Source organism: Ceratocystis lukuohia (assembly GCF_044167205.1).
Source record: "Ceratocystis lukuohia strain C4212 chromosome Unknown Supercontig6_pilon, whole genome shotgun sequence".
In the NCBI taxonomy this organism is placed as follows: domain Eukaryota; kingdom Fungi; phylum Ascomycota; class Sordariomycetes; order Microascales; family Ceratocystidaceae; genus Ceratocystis; species Ceratocystis lukuohia.
The window spans coordinates 850,135-870,581 of record NW_027263525.1 but is presented as its reverse complement, the minus strand read 5'-3'; the positions used below and the strand labels follow the sequence as shown (position 1 = coordinate 870,581).

The 20,447-nt window shown below is 46.1% G+C and overlaps 5 protein-coding genes across 5 annotated transcripts; 4 read left to right on the top strand and 1 right to left on the bottom strand.

The window, feature by feature from the left end:
- Positions 1–500: 500 nt before the first annotated feature.
- On the top strand, positions 501–3,269 carry HOO65_060213 (Heat shock protein hsp98; the record flags this gene model as incomplete). Its single annotated transcript, XM_071001077.1, has 1 exon — positions 501–3,269. One exon carries the CDS (start codon positions 501–503, stop codon positions 3,267–3,269), a length of 2,769 nt encoding a protein of 922 aa, XP_070857563.1.
- A 722-nt stretch (positions 3,270–3,991) lies between these two features.
- On the top strand, positions 3,992–5,088 carry HOO65_060212 (40S ribosomal protein uS13; the record flags this gene model as incomplete). The annotated part of the gene is made up of 5 exons (XM_071003967.1): positions 3,992–4,007; positions 4,410–4,466; positions 4,527–4,535; positions 4,630–4,906; positions 4,977–5,088. 5 exons carry the CDS (start codon positions 3,992–3,994, stop codon positions 5,086–5,088), a joined length of 471 nt encoding a protein of 156 aa, XP_070857562.1.
- A 589-nt stretch (positions 5,089–5,677) lies between these two features.
- On the bottom strand, positions 5,678–6,622 carry HOO65_060211 (Ribosome maturation protein sdo1; the record flags this gene model as incomplete). Its single annotated transcript, XM_071001076.1, has 1 exon — positions 5,678–6,622. The coding sequence occupies one exon, from the start codon at positions 6,620–6,622 to the stop codon at positions 5,678–5,680; it is 945 nt and encodes a 314-aa protein (XP_070857561.1).
- A 525-nt stretch (positions 6,623–7,147) lies between these two features.
- On the top strand, positions 7,148–9,327 carry HOO65_060210 (Tryptophan--tRNA ligase cytoplasmic; the record flags this gene model as incomplete). Its single annotated transcript, XM_071003742.1, has 11 exons — positions 7,148–7,453; positions 7,563–7,609; positions 7,670–7,758; positions 7,821–7,832; positions 7,889–7,941; positions 8,004–8,059; positions 8,122–8,181; positions 8,245–8,283; positions 8,357–8,397; positions 8,479–8,637; positions 8,705–9,327. The coding sequence occupies 11 exons, from the start codon at positions 7,148–7,150 to the stop codon at positions 9,325–9,327; spliced, it is 1,485 nt and encodes a 494-aa protein (XP_070857560.1).
- A 2,316-nt stretch (positions 9,328–11,643) lies between these two features.
- On the top strand, positions 11,644–14,714 carry HOO65_060209 (Copia protein; the record flags this gene model as incomplete). Its single annotated transcript, XM_071003662.1, has 3 exons — positions 11,644–12,319; positions 12,392–14,420; positions 14,528–14,714. 3 exons carry the CDS (start codon positions 11,644–11,646, stop codon positions 14,712–14,714), a joined length of 2,892 nt encoding a protein of 963 aa, XP_070857559.1.
- Positions 14,715–20,447: the final 5,733 nt, after the last annotated feature.

Here is a 20,447-nt window from a genome sequence, read left to right as displayed (position 1 = left end):
ATATTTCCACGAGATGTAATGCTGTCTTTGAAATGCTAGAGTCCAACGGTGTCTGTCTAAAAAAGCTACCCTGCTACACCCAAAGCATGGACCCCGCAGAACCATCCAGAAGTAGCTAGATGCTTCCGTGACATCACCTCGAATATACCTGAATACACTTGAACATTCCTGAAGAAGCCTGTAGCTGCCTAAAGCTATAAGCGGCATCTTTTTCAGGCTCGGATATCCTCGTAGTTCAATACACAGAGCGTCAGCACTTCCTTCAGCCTCCCAAGTATAAATAAGACTTGAGTTGGCTTCTGTTTCCTATCGACCTTGATTCTTTTCTTTTTTCCATCAATAATTTCTTTCAATCAATCAACACAGTTCATCTACGACGCCTACGGCAACAGACTTTTCATTGTCCCCTCTGCTTTATTGTACCTAGACATCTGGGTTTTCTCTTTTTTTCAGTCTTTTCTTTTGTTTTACACATTGACCAATAATCACATCTCTTCACAATGACGTCTAGAATGGAATTTACTGAGCGTGCCAACAAGGCCGTCAATGACTCCATGGCCCTTGCTGAGCAATATGGCCACCTGCAGCTTCTACCTGTGCACTTGGCTGTGTCGCTGCTCGACCCTCCGCCAGACCTGTCCAAAGACCAGCAGAACACGTCTCCTGGTTCTAATGCCACCATGTTCCGCCAAGTTATCGAGAGAGCACGTGGTGATGCCCAGGCCTTCGACCGTGCCTTGAAAAAGGCTTTGGTCCGCTTGCCTACTCAAGATCCGCCTCCGGAATCAGTTGGCCTAGCGCCGTCTTTCCATGCCGTCCTCAGAAAAGCTATGGACCTTCAAAAGCTACAAAAGGATAGTTTCATTGCTGTCGACCATCTTATCGTCGCTCTTGCCGAAGACCATAGCATGCAGGCACCACTTAAAGAAGCCAATATTCCCAGGTCCAAGCTCATCGAAGATGCCGTTAGAGAGATCCGCGGCACTCGGCGTCTAGACAGCAAAACTGCAGATACTGAGGAGGAGCACGAAAACCTCGCCAAATTCACTATTGACATGACAGCCATGGCGCGTGACAAAAAGATCGATCCCGTCATTGGCCGTGAAGAGGAGATCCGCCGCGTCGTACGCATTCTCTCCCGCAGAACCAAAAACAATCCAGTGCTCATTGGTGAACCCGGTGTAGGAAAGACCACTGTCGTCGAGGGTCTTGCGCAACGCATTGCCAACCGTGATGTTCCCGACAATCTCAAACACTGCAAGCTTCTCTCGCTAGACGTCGGTGCACTTGTCGCAGGCAGCAAGTACCGCGGTGAGTTTGAAGAGCGCATGAAGGGCGTTCTCAAGGAGATCGAAGAAGCCAAAGAGATGATAGTGCTATTTGTAGATGAAATCCATCTTCTCATGGGCGCTGGTTCTTCTGGCGAGGGCGGCATGGATGCTGCTAACCTTCTCAAGCCCATGCTTGCGCGTGGCCAGCTACACTGTATTGGCGCTACAACCTTGGGCGAGTATCGCAAGTACATCGAAAAGGACGCTGCTTTTGAGCGCCGTTTCCAGCAGGTGCTTGTCAAGGAACCCACAGTCCCTGAGACTATTTCAATCCTGCGTGGTCTGAAGGAGCGTTATGACAGACACCACCGCGTTACCATTATGGACAATGCCCTTGTTGCAGCCACTAACCTAGCCGCCCGCTATCTCACATCTCGGCGACTTCCAGACTCCGCTATCGATCTAGTCGATGAGGCCGCGGCAGCCGTTCGTGTAGCCCGTGAATCTCAGCCTGAGGTCATTGACAGTCTAGAACGCAAGTACCGTCAAATTATGATTGAGATCAAAGCCTTAGAAAAGGAAAAAGACGAGGCCTCAAAGAGTCGTTTGGCCCAAGCCCGTCTCGAAGCCAAGAATGTTGAAGAAGAGCTAGCTCCACTGCGAGAGAAATACCAAAACGAGATCAAGCGCGGTGAGGAGATTCACGAAGCTAAGCTCAAACTAGATGAGCTGTTGAAGCGACTAGAAGATGCCCAGCAAAATGAAGATCATTCCAAGGCCGCCGATCTACAATATGGCGCTATTCCCGAGCAAAGGCAACGCATCAAGGAACTAGAGAGTAAAAAGGCCCAGGCTGATGCTGCTCTCAATGACGCTGATCCAAATGCGATGGTCACTGATATTGTTACGGCTGATAACATTAACGATATCGTATCAAAGTGGACTGGAATTCCCGTTACACGCTTGAAAACATCGGAAATTGAAAAGCTTGTCCAGATGGAAAAAGGACTGGGTAAAACAGTTATCGGCCAAAAGGAAGCCGTTGCCTCAGTGGCCAATGCCATTCGACTTCAGCGATCTGGGCTTAGCAACCCAAACCAGCCACCTAGTTTCCTATTCTGCGGTCCGTCGGGCACTGGAAAGACGCTTCTCACCAAGGCTCTGGCCGAATTCCTGTTTGATGACCCCAAGGCTATGATCCGCTTTGACATGTCTGAGTATCAGGAGCGTCATTCCCTAAGCCGTATGATCGGTGCGCCCCCCGGCTATGTCGGACATGATGCCGGTGGTCAGCTCACGGAAGCTCTTCGCCGCCGACCATTCTCGATTCTCCTCTTTGACGAGGTTGAGAAGGCCGCCAAAGAAATCCTAACTGTCCTCTTGCAGTTGATGGATGATGGCCGTATTACTGACGGCCAGGGCCGTGTTGTCGACGCACGCAACTGTATCGTTGTCATGACCTCCAACCTAGGTGCCGAATACCTTACACGTGCTCCCACAATCTCAACCAAGATTGACTCCGAAACACGTGAATTAGTCATGAACGCTCTACGGACTTATTTCTTGCCAGAGTTCCTTAACCGCATCAACAGCGTTGTTATCTTTAACCGTCTCAGCAAGTCCGAAATCCGCAAGGTCTTTGATCTTCGGGTCCACGAAATTCAGAAACGACTACATAACAACAACCGCAACGTGAAAATTGAGATTGACGACGAAGCCCGTGACTACTTGGTTTCGGCAGGCTACTCGCCAGCCTATGGTGCACGCCCGTTAGCGCGCTTGATTGAGAAGGAGGTTCTCAACAAGTTAGCCGTCCTAATTCTTCGGGACAAAATCCGCAACGGCGAGACTGCCCATGTTGTCCTACAGGAAGGCAAGATCGTGGTTTTACCTAACCATGAGGTATCTGATGATGAAGATGAAGATGTTAACATGACAGATGAAGAAGATGCTATTGAAATTGAGCCAATGCAGGAGGACGAAGAGCTTTATGATTGAGTGGCTGGGTTCTTGAGATTTGAAAAAACCAAGAGTTATCATGCATTTGTTTCCTAGTTTGCTTAGCTTTTTTTTTATACGCCCATAACTTCATTAATAAACGTAGATAATTCATGTTTCAACTTGCTAAGGAAAGTGTAAAGGTGTATGTGCACATATCTTAGAACTAGCATTGTCACATTGTGCACTCATTGATATCAAGCTACTGAAAAAGACGATTTTATGTTCCTATTATTGACATGTGAAGACTCATGGACTCATGTAATTAGTCTATTTCAATTTACAGCCGTTGTACCTTGTGGAGCACCATGGCTTGTATATTAGACAGTAAAGACACTTTGGAAAATTAAAATTAAAATTAAATAACTCAAATACGTACATAACAATCAACACCAGTGTCAAAAACTAAACACTGTGGCGTTCTAGCAAAAGGCTGATGACGGCTTATCCATAGATAAGATAAGATATCTCAAAAGTGGAGCGCCTCCTGATTTTTTCCAACATGCACTCAACGCACAAATCTAATCACGTGTCAGCAGCCCTAATACCAAATACTGTGGGCATGCCCCGGAGACCCGCTTATCTCATCATTGCACAGCGCACCACTCACTCAATTTGACGGGTAGGGAATTCTTTTCACGACTTCCTCTTGAAAACTATCGAGCAACTTTCCTAGTGGCAGGACATTTATCAGCTTTGGACAAGCTGACCCCACCGCAAATATGTCGCTGGTTTCTTGTACGTTTCGCCCTCTTCTTTGCATCACGATACATCATTATCGCCTTGTCCTCTCCTTCCCCTCCGAATCAATCACTCTACCTACCCGCTACGCCGTCAAAAAGCTGTTTAGATCCCCCGACGGGTCACAAAAGAGATGGGAATTTTGATTCTGGTGGTGCATGATACGCTAGATATAAACAGACGATAAACCAAAACGTATCATTTCATGGGTGCCTTTGTGGTGCAGTCAGCTGCCCAGATATATCAATATTATCTGAGCCTTTGATTAGCAGCAATGTTAGGGGCAAATGCTGGGAGAGGACTCGACAATTACAACTACCTTTTGACTTGCAAACACCGAACAAAACCCTCGCGCAACCATTCGCTCTCGTCATTTTACTAACACATTTCTCTCTCCAGCGGAAAAGACGAACTTTCAGTTCATCCTGCGTCTCCTCAACACCAACGTTGATGGAAGTGAGTAAACGCCACGATAAGCCCTTTTTTCAGTCAATCAATTGCTAACAAATCCTACAGAGCAGAAGAGTAAGCCCTGAGCCTCCACCCTGATTTTCTATTCGAACGATGCGATACGACCCATTTGATTATCCAACCAGGAAATTCTAACCCGATACCACAGTTATGTACGCCCTGACCAAGGTCAAGGGTGTCGGTCGCCGCTACTCCAACCTGGTTTGCAAGAAGGCCGATGTCGACCTGAGCAAGCGCGCTGGTGAGCTCACCTCTGAGGAGCTGGAGCGTATCGTCACCATCCTGCAAAACCCTACCCAGTACAAGATCCCCTCGTGGTTCCTTAACAGACAGAAGGACATTGTCGATGGCAAGGACTCTCACATCCTGGCCAACGGTGTTGACTCCAAGCTGCGTGATGATCTTGAGCGTCTCAAGAAGATCCGGTAAGTCTTCTCGGCTGTGTCTAATTACTCACTAGCAAGGACTAATGACTTTTTTCTTCCCCCCTCTCAGTGCCCACCGTGGTCTCCGTCACTACTGGGGCCTCCGTGTCCGCGGTCAGCACACCAAGACCACCGGTCGTCGCGGCCGGACCGTCGGTGTGTCGAAGAAGAAGGGTGGTTAAACGATTTATGGGTTTTCATTTCAGCTTGGGGTGGAAAGGCGCATTGTCTGGTTTCTTCAAAACTCCCCTTGCTTTACGGGTTTGGCTTGGCTCACACAGTCCATGTGTGTACCACAGACAGCATTGGGCTTCTCTATAGATGAACAGAGAATGTCACAATGAAAAAAAAAGAAAGTAAAACGAACTTTAGAAAGGCAGCTCATGTCAAGGCGTTGAACGTGTTATTTTATGAATAGAACCGAGCCATGATTAGAACCTAGATTTTAGTCACCTCGGTTCTTCGACAACCAGCTGAATATGACATGTATGATACATGAACAGGAATGAAAGAAAAACAAAATGAAGAAAAAATGATGGCATATAACGTAAACCGTGTGTACGATTGAACTACAGGCTTTTATAGGAACGATAACGATAAGTTCTGTACTATTACCAAGTCAAATGGAATAAGTATACTTTTATCAAGGCAAGACTATAGACAACAGTTGTGCATTTATTTGCATGGTATCGCTAGAGAAGGAAAAGCAATGAATAGATATCCAAATCAACAACACAGAATATTGGGAGAAGCCAAAAGAGATGCATTAGCTCATGCTTCGTTCGTGACAGCCATGTCCAAAAGCTCAACCCGTCCTTGGCCACGAGTCTCGTTCCCGACAAAGTCTGACAGTGTCTTGAAGGCGCCAGGTTCAACAAAGCCGACAATTTCCCACTCAGAGCCCATGACGTCTTGACTCTCAATCTGTTCAACGTAGCTCAGAATGCGGTCCTTGATCGTTATCTTCTCTTTTTCTTTCTCCTTATCTTCGCCACAATCAGCTGTGGTTGGACCCTTAGGCCCTTTGGAAGCCTGTTTGAGGACACTAGTGCTGCAGGTAATGCGCAGGCGCATACGGGCACGAGCGACGGGGATCGGTTGATGGGCAATCAGGGCTTTCATGGCGTCGAGGGCCTGGATCTTTGCGCTTTTAGTAGATACAACGCCAGTCCAGACAACTTCTTTTTTCGGGGTGGAAGCTTCGGGCGGGACACTGGTGGTGGGCGTGGACGGGGCTGTAGACTGCGACGAGGGTGTGGATGCTGCTGGTGCGTTGTGCGCTTGCGATGAGAGCTTATCCAAGGCCTTTTCGATCATTCCAACTGTGTAGACTCGTTTTGTACGCGGGTCAACGAGTTTGCTGGCGACTATAGATATAACTTCGGCATGTACGCGGTCTAGCTGGGCAGCTCGCTCTTTTTCTCCAACCTGGATTTCGCCCTTTTTGAGGATTTCGAGAATGATGTCGTCGACCGAGGCTTTCTTGCCGAAGGCCTTTTCGAGATCGTCCTTGGGCGCCGTCTGGCCTTTGGACACGTTCAGGAATACATTGGGAATTTGCAACACGTTGTCGAGATCGGTCTCAATGCCACTGCGCCATTCAAGCACCTTGTTCTTGTAGCACGCAATTTCAAAGCGTTTCTTTCCCTTCTTCAGTCGAACCATGGAAACGTTAGTAAGCCGGATTTGGCCCACAGGCTGCATAATTCGCGACATGGTGAAGAGTCTAGAGGCGTAAATTCGGGGTATAGAACTAAAAGAGATATCAAAGAGGTTTCAATTTGACAATTCTAAGTAAATCTAAATGCCAATGCTGTGATAGAAACAAACGGGAGTCTCCTTTGTTTTGTGTTTTTTTTCGTGATGTGAGTGAAGCTCCAGTAAAAAAAATTATTTCATGTCAATTTGCTATGACGACAAAAGCGAAATGGAGGGGTAATTTAACACCCCACACCACTATAAATCCCCTCGAGCCACACAGAAGTGCCCGGAATTCAGGTGGTCAGACCAATGCTTACAGCGCTCAGGTAGCCTTGTCACACATGAGCATTTCTTGCTCACCTTGACTCATCGTTAGCAAAATTCAAGAACCAACGACAGCCGAAGAAGCTATCAGCCTTGCAGCTCCCCTTCCAGAAGCTATCGCCACCCCCAATCTTCAGCCTTGCATATTTGTCACCACGGCACCCACTGACTTCTATAATCACTCAACCAAAAAAAAAGCCCCTACGCAACCAAACTATGGCTTCGCCTACCATCCTCGAACCGGCTCCTATCACCGAGGGTATCGCCACCAGCGATGCCCCTCCCTCGGCTGCCAAGCAAAACGTCAATCCATGGAGTGTGTCGGGTGAAATTGGCGAGGACGGCAAGGTTAAGGCTATCGACTACCGCAAGCTGACAGAGGAGTTTGGCACAACGCTGATTGACGATGCCCTCCTGGCGCGGTTTGAGCATGTTACGGGTCACAAGCCTCACCGTTTTATGCGCCGCCAGATTGTATTTAGTCACCGCGACATGTCACTGATCCTGGACCGGTTTGAGAAGGTAGGGACAGCCTGGGTAGTAGAGAGTCCTCTGGGCTCTGGGATTGGCTTGACCCAGCATGGTTCGAACTGTGCTTTTTTGATGCTTGAGCACTAACTTTGTAGTGTAGAACGAGCCTTTCTTCTTATACACTGGTCGCGGCCCCAGCAGTGATTCGTGAGTAGGGTCGCTACCTAGTTGTGGCATGGTACATTAATGGCTAACCTACTATCACAGCATGCACGTTGGGCACGTCCAAGTCTTTCAGTTCGTCAAATGGCTTCAGGATGTACTGGATGTTCCCCTTATTATCATGATGACCGACGGTAAGTTCATCTGTTGCAAATTTCCTGACTGTACCAAGACCTATTCTAATATATTATTATAGATGAGAAGTTCCGTAAGTCTTTTATTAGTGCGGTCTCTAAATACAGTCCTGTAGCTCACATAGAAAAGTGTTCAGCGAAAAGCGCACCGTCGAGGAGGTCATGGGATATACTCGCAAGAATGTATGTTATCCTTTTTCATCTCAGTTGTGCGCCTATACTTATCTCTTATCTGGGTCTCTTAGGTCCGTGATATCATCAGCGTAGGCTTTGATATCAACAAAACCTTCATCTTCTCCGAGTAAGCACACACAGTTTTTCTCCTTGGCACTTAACGTTTGCTAATACGATTGCTCTGTGTAGTTATGATTTTATGGGCGGTGCTTTCTACCGCAACATCACCCGCTTTGCTAAACTTGTCTCGTTTGTCTCTCTTCGGCTCCCATGACTTGTAGAGACTTAGATAACTGACATTTTGTTTGCCAGTCTCAATACCGCTTGCAAAGTCTTTGGATTCGATGAAAGGTAAACATTCATCTTCTTTATTCGCCTCATTTACCCTCTCTTTTCTATTCAAAATCACCTAACACTTTCTCAGTTCCAACATCGGCAAGATTCACTTTGGCAGTATACAGGGTGGTAAGTCTCTCTACTCCCCAAAGCTAAGACGGCTGGTATCCATCCAAACGAGAGCTCTAACATTGTCTACCTACCTAACAGCTACCTCCTTTGCCTCTTCTTTTCCTCACATTTTTGGTGATGACGAGTCCAAGAGCAACTCTATTCCCTGCCTGATCCCTTGTGCCATCGACCAGGACCCGTATTTCCGTGTCACTCGTGATGTCGCTGCACGACTTCACTACTCGAAGCCTGCTCTCAGTACGAAGATTTTCTAATTCCTTCAATCCTATGGCCAGTTTTTAGTCTAACATGGTGTCCGCACTAGTTCACATGCGTTTCCTCGATGCTCTCCAGGGCCCTGGCTCCAAGATGTCTGCCAGCGACGACACATCTGCCATTTTTCTAACAGACACAGCCAAACAGATCAAGAACAAGATCAACAAATATGCCTTCTCTGGTGGCCAGGTGTCAGTTGAAGAGCACCGGCAAAAAGGCGGAAATGCTGATATTGATGTGTCATATCAGTACCTTTTGTTCTTCCTAGAAGACGACGAGGAGCTAAAGCGGATAAAGGAAGAATACGAGTCGGGCCGCATGCTCACTGGCGAACTCAAGGCCATCTGCATCAAGTTCCTGCAAGACTATGTTCAGGAATTCCAAACACGCCGTGCCCAGGTTACCGAGGAGGTGGTCTCGACTTTCATGGCGCCTCGCCCACTCCAGTGGGGTGGCAACCCCAAGGTGCCACGTGCCGATTTAGTGGTACCGGTGGTCGCTAGTGGTGTCTCTACTACTCCCACCGCCGGGGAAAATACTGAAGGGGGCGATGGCAAGATGACCAAGAACCAGCTGAAGAAGCTGCAAAAGCTGAAGCAACAGGAAGAGAAGAAGGCTGCGAAGGCGAAAGAAAAGGCCGAAAAGACTGCAAATGTGGTCTCTGAGAACTGAAGAGAAAATGTAGCTAACCCGACAACCTAGAAATACCGCATATTGTCCGATTTCTCCGCCTGTAGCTAGAAATGATAAAAGAGAAGCAGCTTTTACTTTATTTTTACTTCTCTGCTCCCTTTTTTCCCTTTACTCTGGTTGCTAGTAGCATGTCTTACTCTTCTTATTCCCTATTTAAGTAGGTTGCAGTTACATGTGCTAGTAAACGAAGAATGTGCGCTCGTCTGTTATTGCGTGGCTATGACATGCGGTGTTGGGTAAATGCCACGTGTGTTGGGGTGACATGACATGGCGTCCAAGGGAAGACTATAAAGGGAGGCAGCCGGCTGGCATCAAGAGCAAACCAGATTTCTTTTTCAGCTTCAGCCTTGTCTCCACGTATAGAAGAAAAATAGCTGTATGACTGCAAAATGAGCAATGCCCTGCCCTTCTGGCGCAAAAGAAGAACAAGGAAGTCTGCAAAGAAGGATCCATACCCTTCCTTGCCTACACCAACTTTGCTCGACATACTTGCTTGATGTATAGCGCTCGCACTCTGCTCCGCCGAATGGGACTCTAGTTCCACTCACTTGCAAGTTTATCAAAAGAATGTGATGTCGGAGACCCAGTGGGTCCCCGGTTATTGAGGTCGGGAAATGTGGGTCTATCACGTGATGTTGCGCCGGTCAATTGCACTGTTCGAGGAGGTTTATCTTATGTGTGTTCTGGGCAGGATGTCATAATATTACAGAGTTACAGTGGACGTGACAGCCAATATGATAAGACATCGGTGCACCATAGTCCCCCAGACGCATAAAATCCTTACCAAAACCAACACGACAATCACACTCTCATTCGTCATTGTGTAGCTAGTTGGTCCACCCGGCTGCACTTAATGACTCGGACATGGCCATCTATGAGCCATAAAATCTCAAGCTCTCAAGTTTCTTTTTTCTACATCTCCCACCCCCTTCCAAAGACAGGATCGTTAATAAATGACTGTCATTGATCGTCTTTGCTAATTCCCTAGTCCGTCTCGCGAGGTCCTATGCAGACCAGGGTTGAAGAAAAAGTAAATCCAGAAATTTCGCTGCCAGGCCTCCTGTTTTTTGCTTTAATTTTTATTCAATGCCATTCCTTGATGCTTGTTTTTTTGGGGGGGCATGGGCAGAAAGAAGAGCGAGAGGAAAAAAATGATGAATAAAAGGAAGCAATTACAAGTATAAGTCCAGACAATATATGAGCTAGCAAGATTTGGTAAAGTCTTGGGGCTAGCAGAGCAAGCTTGCGGGACATGGGGCCCTGAAGACGAACAAGATTAGATGGATCATGAAGTGCAGCACGCCTCAGCCTCAGTCTCAGCCCTGTCCAGGATATAGTTGAGGGGCATGGGAAGGGAAACCGGACATTGTTCTTCATTGTTGATAGCCAATTTGGCCTCACCAAGCAGGGCTGGTTTCCCACACAACTTTCTTCCTCTCTCCGATCTCGTTTTGAATCTTCAATGGTGCCTCTAGAGGCTGAGTCGGGTCGGGTATGCGTTGGTCTCGGGATTCGGCGACGGCGAAGCTGAGCAACACTACAGGCAAATAGCAAAAAAAAATAAAAGAAAAAAAATGGACTTGCAAGACAGCAAAGCGACAAGTCAAGGATACAGCAAGGAATAACCCTGCGGTTTTGCGGTTTTTATAACCCTAAATGCAGGCTTCCTGCAGGGGCTAGGCACTTATTTGTTGTTAGCCACTGAACAGACCAGGAGGCGAGTTTAGGACCTCGGTAGCCTATGAGCTATAGGGTTATGAGCACTGAAGTTGACAAGTTTGACAGAATGCGACGCGTTAACCAGACTAGGTTTCCGTATTGACTAATTACCCGACTAACCTCCGTCCAAGCCAGTGAGTGCTAAATAATGAGAGGCGAATAAAAATAGCCTCTATGTTGAAGAATGAGAAAAGAGGATTGGCGTAGCATAAAGAAAGGCACATACAGCACCTCAATACGGCCCAAGTGTTACTGTAAAGAGCGATAATATGAGATTTGTTGAGAAAACGTCCACGAGTGCTCCGGAGAAAGTTCGGGTAAATAGATAAGACTGGGTTCTTATCTGTGGAAAGGAGACGAAGATAAATGGAGAGAGGGGTAAACGATTTTTTACCTAACTTAATACATAAACTTTAAGGACCAATTTTTACAGGTTATGAGCCTCTATGGAATTACCTTCGGAGAACAGATTTTTGTTCTTGGGAAAGCATAGATAGTTGCTTATTGTGTTCTGAAAGAACAAGTCTTTTTAATTTTTCTTCTATCTTCATTTTATCTTCATACGATTGTTTAATCATGTCGGAAAAGCTCGGAGTGAACAACTGGTCGGAGTGGGAAATGAATTTCCTACACCAGTTGAAGAACGATGGGTTGTATTACCTACTCGACGAGAGTCCGATGGAGGGTGTGGAAAGAGATGGAGGAGGTCTAGGAAAGCGAAAGACTGATGAAGAACAAGCGATGCGTTCGCTAAAACTTTCATTGGGCGAGGGGTTCGTCAGGATGGTCAACAAGAGTACGGTCAAAGAAGCATACGAGTTGCTGAAGAAGGTTTGCGAACCAAATACCGTCGACCAGGAATTCGAGAGATTGGGGAAGCTATTTCGGACCCAACTTCGAAAGGAAATGAACATGCTCCAGAATTGGTACTACCACAAAATGACGATTTTGGAGTTTTACACGGAGGAGCAATTGAGCGAAAAGATGGTGCTCAAGATGTTCTTGATCGGACTCCCGAAGGAGTACCGAGAGGTGGCAAAGGAATGCTACCGAGAAGAGTTAAAAGCAGAGGATGCTGTTAAGCGCTTAGAGCAAAAGTCGGCCATCAGAAAATACGAAGAATCGACCAAGAAGTCGAGGCCGAAATGTTTTAACTGCAACAAGGAAGGACACAAGGCAATGGATTGTTGGGCTAAGAAGAAAGACGATTCTCAACAAAAAGCGAAGCTGGCTGTCAAGGAGAACCAATGCGGTAAGTGTTCCAAACGCCATAACTGGGTGATTGATTCCGGGTGCTCGTGTCATATGACGAAAGAGCTAACAGTGTTGAAAAACGCAAAGGGAACACAGGAGACAGTTAAGTTGGCGGATGGGAGCTGCATTGGGGCATCCAAGATGGGTTCAGTAGATATTCGAGTTGGGAAGGAGAAGCTCAATTTATCCAAAGTCTTATATGTGCCAGAATTGTCCGAAAATTTGATATCAGTAATGGCCTTGCTCAAGGAAGGGAAATCAGTCTTGTTCAAGGACATGAAAGTTATTATTGACGATGGGAAAGAGAAAATCACTATTCCATTGAGAAAGGAAGACACAGTTACCAGTACATGTTTGCTTGCATACGACGATTTGCATCGAAGATTTGGTCATGTTGGTGACAAGAGGCTGAGGGCGATCAACCCAGACAAAACACCCCCGAGACCAGAGGATTTCGCGTGTGAGGACTGCTCAAAAGGAAAAATGACAAGGAGTCATGGGAGTCCGACAATGTCGATAGCTGCAGAGGAACCTCTCGACAGCATATCAGTGGATGTGTCTGGTCCACACGAGACTGGGAGAAGAGGTCATCGGTGGTACGCGATAGTCGTTGATAGCTTTTCCAGATTCAAATGGCTACTGCCGTTGAAGAAGAAGAGTGAAGTTCAAGGAGCTCTGGACGAATGGCGAAAAGGGATTGAACTCAAGATGGGTAAAACCATTAAGAGGACAAGAAGCGATAACGCACCAGAACTTAAGCAAATCTTCGAGAAATGGAGAAAGGCTAATGGGACGGAACCAACCTATACGCTTACGGATTCTTCAAGCCAGAATGGGATAGCAGAGAGAGCTATTAGGACGGTAAACGATGGCGTCAGGACGATGTTATCGGAAACAGGCTTGGGAAGTAGATTCTGGGTGGAAGCTGCAATGACAACGGTGTATATTGCAAACAGGACATTGAGCACGCAAGGTGTCCCATATACGCTCTTTTTCGGAATTGAGCCTAGAACCGACCATATGAGAAGATGGGGATGCCGAGTTATTAGGCATTTGGCGACGACCAAGCATGGTCCTAGGGGGAGTGAATCCCTACTACTAGGATATGATGAAAACGTCGACGGTCGGTACATTCTGTGGGATATTGATGCTGAGAAGGTCCGGGTCACGGAATCAGTGCATTTCTACGAGAAAATGAAACCCAAGAAGCAGCAAGAAAAGGAAGAGCTTGGAGGACAGGACAGTGGCAATATGTCCGAAGAACCTGGATTATCCAATCCAAGAGGTTTGCGAGAGGAAGAACTCACGGGCCAGATGACTGACGAGAACGAGGTGTGTCAAGGCCAAGTCGAGGACCATGGTGGAGAGGAGCAATCCTTAAAACCATTTTCGGAAACAAAAGCTATAACGGGCACGGACACAACACAACTTGACGCGGTCAACGCAAGGTTGAAGTTCATAATCGAGTCAATGAATCTGAAAGCACCAAAGAGAAGACTGAGCCGAGATGGTGACGTGAAGGAGGATCAACCGCCAAGGCAGAGGATCAGAATACACGAAGAGAATGAAACGCAACAGAGGGCCATGATAGCGCTGTCTGAACCTTCCATGACACTGGACGACGCGATTAGACATCCAACTGAGAGTGAGGGATGGAAAGGAGCGATCCAGAAGGAGTTGAAGGCGCTGATGGACTTCAGAACCTGGCATTTCGTCCCTAAACCAGAGGGGTGTGTCCCGATCGATACGCGATTTGTGTTTGCAAAGAAGTATGACCTCGATGGAAAACTTGAGAAATACAAAGCCAGACTGGTGGTGAGAGGCTTTCGACAAGAATACGGAGTGAATTTCTTTGAGAGCTTTGCACCGACTCCCAGCAGCGCGACATTGAGATTGTTTTTGGCGACCGTATGCCAGTACAACATGGAATGCCATCAAGTGGATGCGTGCAATGCGTTTGCGCAATCCAAGATAAAAGAGGAAGTCTTCATTGAACTTCCAGCGAATGTTGAATGCCCCAATGGAATGGTGGCAAAACTGGATCGCTGTCTATATGGGTTGAAACAGGCAGCATACCAGTGGAATGAGGACTGCACAGGGTACCTTAAATCTTTGGGATTTGAGAACATAGTCACAGAGCCGTGTTTGTTGTATCATGCAGGACGAAAAATGCTGGTTTTGCTTTATGTGGACGACATAACTATAGCAGCGATGGACGACAAATCGATAAAATGGTTCAAGCAGTTATTTTCGAAGAGATTCGTCATCAAGGATTTGGGCCAAACAACTCAGATTATCGGGATACAAGTATCACGAGACAGGCCACAGAGAAGACTCTGGATAAATCAGAGGCAGTACATCCGGAGGATGGTGGAGGAAGCGAGGTTCGATGAACACCGGAGGTCACCCATTCGTACGCCAGTGGGAGATTGGGGGGACATTGAGCCAGCACATGAGGACGAGAAGATCTTGGACTCGAAGAGTTACCAGTCAATCCTGGGAAAGATAATGTACCCAGCCATGATGACGAGACCGGACATAGCATTTGCAGTGTCAAGCCTTGCACAGGCATCTGCGAGACCAACACCCAGACACCTTGGTGGAGTAAAGAGGGTGTTACGCTATTTGCGTGATACTGCCGAATTCTCTATTTGCTTCGAAGCACGCCGAGGGGGGATGGATATCGTTGGATACAGCGATGCCGACTATGCGAACGCAAATGATCGGAAGTCTGTCAGCGGATTAATTTTCGTTGGGCTCGGGGGAGCGATAAGCTGGAGTTCTAAGAAACAAGCAGCGATCGCAACATCAACCACGGAGGCCGAATATATCGGACTAACTCCATGCGCCAAGGAAGGGATCCATCTTCGAAGGATACTCAATAAAATCCTGGAAACTTTTGAAACTGGAACTAGGAATAGTCAGACACTGTGTTTGAAAGACGAGACCCTAGTTCTAGGAGATAACCAAGCGGCAATCAAAATTGCAAAATCCCTGGGTGTGAAGAAGGCGACTAAGCACATCGACATACAGCACCATGCCATCAAGCAATGGATTAAGGAAGGTCGGATTAAGATCGGATATATTCCAACAGCGAAAATGGCGGCAGACGGGTTGACAAAACCGCTTGGTCCTCAGAAAATGCCGGAATTCAGATTGATGATCGGAGTACGAGATCCACAAATACAATGGCCAGACGTACCCACTTCTCCGGAGCTCCGGGAAAGTGGGGGGATGTTGAGAAAACGTCCACGAGTGCTCCGGAGAAAGTTCGGGTAAATAGATAAGACTGGGTTCTTATCTGTGGAAAGGAGACGAAGATAAATGGAGAGAGGGGTAAACGATTTTTTACCTAACTTAATACATAAACTTTAAGGACCAATTTTTACAAGATTATTTAGTGGTTATGTGCCCCAACACACGACATGACATGACAAAAACAAGAAGCCAAAGGAGAGTAATGCATCAAGGATATAAGGATTTGACACTTTCTACTGGTCCAATAGGATATGTTCCGTAAGCCGACGTCTGATTCAATGAGGAGCGCATATATTAGGGTTGTGTGTAATAAGGGTCTGAACGCATCCTATTTCGCTTACCAGAATTTTAGTCTGTGGACGGAATCCCTACCCGCACCCATGTCCGTCTTTTATCGACGGCGTGCACCCGTTACGTGGCACGATCAATGCTAGTCGGCTTGTTAATGAGCTGTGACGGGTGCTAATCCCATACACCTGTGCTGTGTATCTTGGTAACTTGATTTGTTTTGTTTTGCGCATCTTTGCCACGATCACAGTTGCGGGCTGAGACATTTCGCTGGTGCTGTGACATACAACGGCCCAGGCTGACAAAATATTAACAAGGGAAGGAGAAATGCAAAGAGAGAAGGGGCGAAAAAAGAGAGCAAGAAAAAATGCAGCAAGGCAAGGTATTGGCATGCTGCTACCCTTATCTCTCGCGATTTCTGGGCTCACAAGTTTTCCACATGGCCCTGTATACATCCCTTGCCGCCTAGTCCTATTGAAGTGTGTGGTGTGCGATGTGTATGTAGATGCATGGAAATATAGAATCTTTCAGTCCTGTTCCATAACGCTGTGCCATGCCATGTTGTGTTTTTTGGTTCTCGTTTCTTTCCTTCTATGCACAACACCCACCTTGTTAACTTGCATTCCAGCTCTCTGGCTTAGCCTACAAGATTGGTAGTACGACATTCACTTTGCCAATGGGGACAAGAACACAATCTGCCATTGCTCTGCAACTGCTGGCAAGTCACTCATGCTGTGCACTCTGAGGCCCTTTGACTGCATGAACAAATGTATATTGGAACATGGGTTAGCCAAGACCAAAATAGGTTGGCCCCCCTTGACTTTTCCCCACATCAGCTCCTCTGGTCTACTGTTTCTGATGCCTCCATCCCCTTCCCTATCTGTCGGCTTCGTCTACCAGCCTGTCTTGCGGGAGGAACTTGGCCTATTTCCAAGACAATGACAGCAGTGTAATAATAACAACAACAACAATGATAATAAGGCTCATCGCCCTTCCCCCCCTCCGAGTTCTTCTCCCTCGCGTGACATATCTAAATCGAAGGTTCTAGTCTGTCTCTTTTCGTCTCTTCTCTACGACTATTCTTTAATGCTGTGTCCCCCTTGATTCATCACTTGATAGCATTTTACTTAGCTGTGCTTCCAGTACACAATCAGTCGCGTTGCAGGTGCATATAACGGTATCACCGCACGGTAGCCCGCTTATGTGTCACACACCGTTATGCAGTTGGTGCAAACTGCTGCTCTTCCTGTATGCAAGAGGCCGGATATTGCAATATCTATTCTCTCTTTGTTGCTGTCGCTATTGCACCCAGTACGTAGGTCACGTGCCCTCAATACACTAGGAGCCGTAGATAGAAATAGCGAATGTCACGTTGCGTTCTGGTAAAAAAAAAATATAACTCTATGCATCAATAGCACATACCCAGATTCTAAGATGCCCTGATATAGAATTCTATGTTATTATTAAACACGAGGGAGAACAGCAAACAAAAACTTGCAGCACTGGTATTTCGGGTTAGACTTAACTAATCTTGATAGACTCGTTCCTGCTACCCGACGTGGCCCCACTTTTCATGTTGGTGCGGCTGAAGGTTGAGGCGGCCCGCTTTCCTCGGAGAAGACCAGTATATAACCCTAAAATTATAGTATATTATTGGTAGGGTTCAAGTTAGCCTCCTGATTAGCTCATTTAACCATCGCTTTTACGCTGAAATCTCACTCGCTCATTTCATTTTTTGAGGACCAACAAAGCGAGTCCTAAAAAGGATCACACAGTAAGCCCGCTTCTTAATCGTCAGCCACATTCAAAAGTGGGCTGCGAGAAAGAAAAAAAAACGATAGAAAAAAGACACACCAAGCTCTAGAGTCAGTTATCCGAAGCCTTCTTTGCCTGGGTTTGCCCCTTGTTAAAAGAGCTGGTGCCCTAATTTCAATTTGACCTTGCTTTCTCGCTTGGAGAAAGAGAAGAGGGGGAGGGGAGAGGAAGGGAGAGGAGGGGAGGGGAAGAGAGAGAGAGGAAAGAGGAGAGAAAGGAAGTCACAGCTGGCTTGGTTTGCGTTGCACATCAACACATGCAAGACAAGATGGCAAAGATGCAACGATGGCAACAGGCATGTTTATTGAGAGAACAAGGGAAGCAACTATACTGCAAGGTTATTGGCCGCAACAGAGGAGAAGAGACGACAAGGACTCCCAGGTGATTTCTCCCTATTACTGTTTGGAAAAAGAAGGGTGAAAAGAAGAACAATAGGTGCTTCATTTTATTCATGTCCTTATTGGTTTATTACATCTTTATGCCGGGTTGCCATCATGGGACAAGAAAAGCAGGAGAGCAGAAATGTCAGGTCATGAGTTTTTGTATTTTTATTCATTGTATTTTATATTTTATTTTCTTGATTTTTGAGACTAAAATTTACGCCGCCACCCGCACTAGAGTAACAGAGAAAGTCTAGAGAAAGATGTCACGGCAAACATCAAATACGAAAAAGAAATTGAAAGAATGCAAAAAAAAAACAAAAAAAACAAAAGAGCTGACAAGTCACGCACTTTTCCTTTTTCCCTCTCGATCGTTGAATGTGAAAAATCCGGAAACAGCAAGGAAGCGGCAGAGAAGCTTACTATCTAGCTTAGTAGTGTGTGTCGCATGTTCTCGAAAACTGATCGAAGCAAACTCTGAAAGGAACAAGAAGAGGTTTGCATTTTGTGGATCCTTAGTGATACAGGCTTTTGATCTGTGATTGGCTAGCTGCATGGTGCTGTTTTTGTGGGGGTATGCGACTGCGTATGTGTGCGTTTTTCTTTTTATTGGCTGAGCCTTAACTGATAGAAGGAAAAAACACAAGCCATTATATGCACTTGTTTTCATGGTGCTGGCTATTCTTTCTATCTTGGATTCTGCAGAAAACTTGCCATACAGCGGCATAACAATGGTTTTGATATAGCGAAGGATTGTCGCTTTTCTCTCTCTACCCTCCCATTATTTCGAGTTTAACCCGTGTGAATTAGTCAAGTGAAGTGTGCACTAATGGCGTCACGCAGCTTACTTGCTAACAAGAGGGGTTAAATGTTCGTACACTGGCTTAGTTAGTGCTAGAGCGCAGTCAACTGGGAACTAGACTGGTTTTTATTTTATTTTATTTTTATTTAAGAAAATGTTTTTTTTTCTTCTTTTTCTTCTTTATTTTCGTCTTTCGTCTGGATCTCTTTTGGCTTTTGTTGTGCCAGGATAGAAAACAGGTAAGATTACGACAGAACACAGAAAGGTGTCAAATCAGAGCTAAGCCCTATCTCCCACCTCCAAAGAAAGAGCTGCCGTCTTCGCCAATCAAAGGCCATAAACTTATGACTGGCCCACTTCTTAGAGCCCCTTCTACCCAGGTTTTCTTGGGACTTCTTTGGCTTCTTTTTTTGCTTTTGCTCCACTCCCTTTGGGAAAAGAAGCAGGTACCAAGAAAGGTACCACTCCCCGGTTCAGGGCTCGGGGTACATGGGAAGGGGAGGCTGTACTTTTGGGGAGGAAGATAGGAAGGAAGAGGACGAGTAGAAGTTTAGAAACAGGCAACGGAAAAGGAAATAAGGAACAAGCAAGCAGCCCCGATGTTCATTTCTCGCAACAAATCGGCCAGTGTTGCTTTGCTTGTCTTGAGTTTTTGTTTTTTTTTTCGTGCTGTTGGCGAAGTACGGTGTGTGGTCTGGACTTTTGGCAAGGCTGGTGGTGTAAGCCCTTTTATTTTTATTTTTATTTTATTTTACCAAACTGAGCGTTTTTCCCTTTTTTTATTTATTTTGCCAGTGACCTTGTCAGACTAGATTTACCCATGCACATATACCCAAAGGCAAAGTTTCGCTACGGGCACGCATGCGTGTATGCTCGCTTGATTCTCTTTATAGGCAGTTTCTTTTTTTTTTCCTCGTCTTCTTTGTCTCAATTGGAAGCTGATTGACATGATGCAGAAGATGTAATTTGCTTCTTGCAGTTTTGTCACTATCCCCCTCCCCGGAACTCACGCGCTCATAGGCTCCTGCTTTGTTTTTCTTCTTTTCTTTCAAGGCCCCTTCCAGCTTTGGCCAGCTAGCATAGTGCAAGTGCACACCCTTCCTTCTTTCTTCTCTCTAGATTCCTCCCTCAAATTTCCTCCTCTTCTTTTTTCCTAGTAGGGAACCTGTCCTAATCCCAGCAACTTCCGCTTTGCTTGCTTCTCTTTTGTCTCTTTTTTTCTTCCTATCTCCCTTTATTCCTGTTTTGATACTTGCCTTCTTTATTACTTCCTTTTATTCTTTTAATTAATTCTTTTTTTGTTCCTTCCTTCTTTGCTTCTTCCCTTTTTCTTCTTCATCCTTCTCCACGCCCAAGTCGCTACTCTGTTCCTCTCTCTTTTCTTCTCCTCTTCTCTCACTTCACCTCACTTCACAGTTGTCTTGTCTCAGCTGCTCTCCTTTCTTGATCTCTTAGAGACCTTTTTTTTCTTCTCTTCTGTTCTCTTCTTATCTACTCGCTTTCGATCTCTTTTGTTCTCACTTTCTCGCATTTACCACTCCATTACTTTCTTTTCCTTCTTCCCTTTTTTTTATTATTTTTTA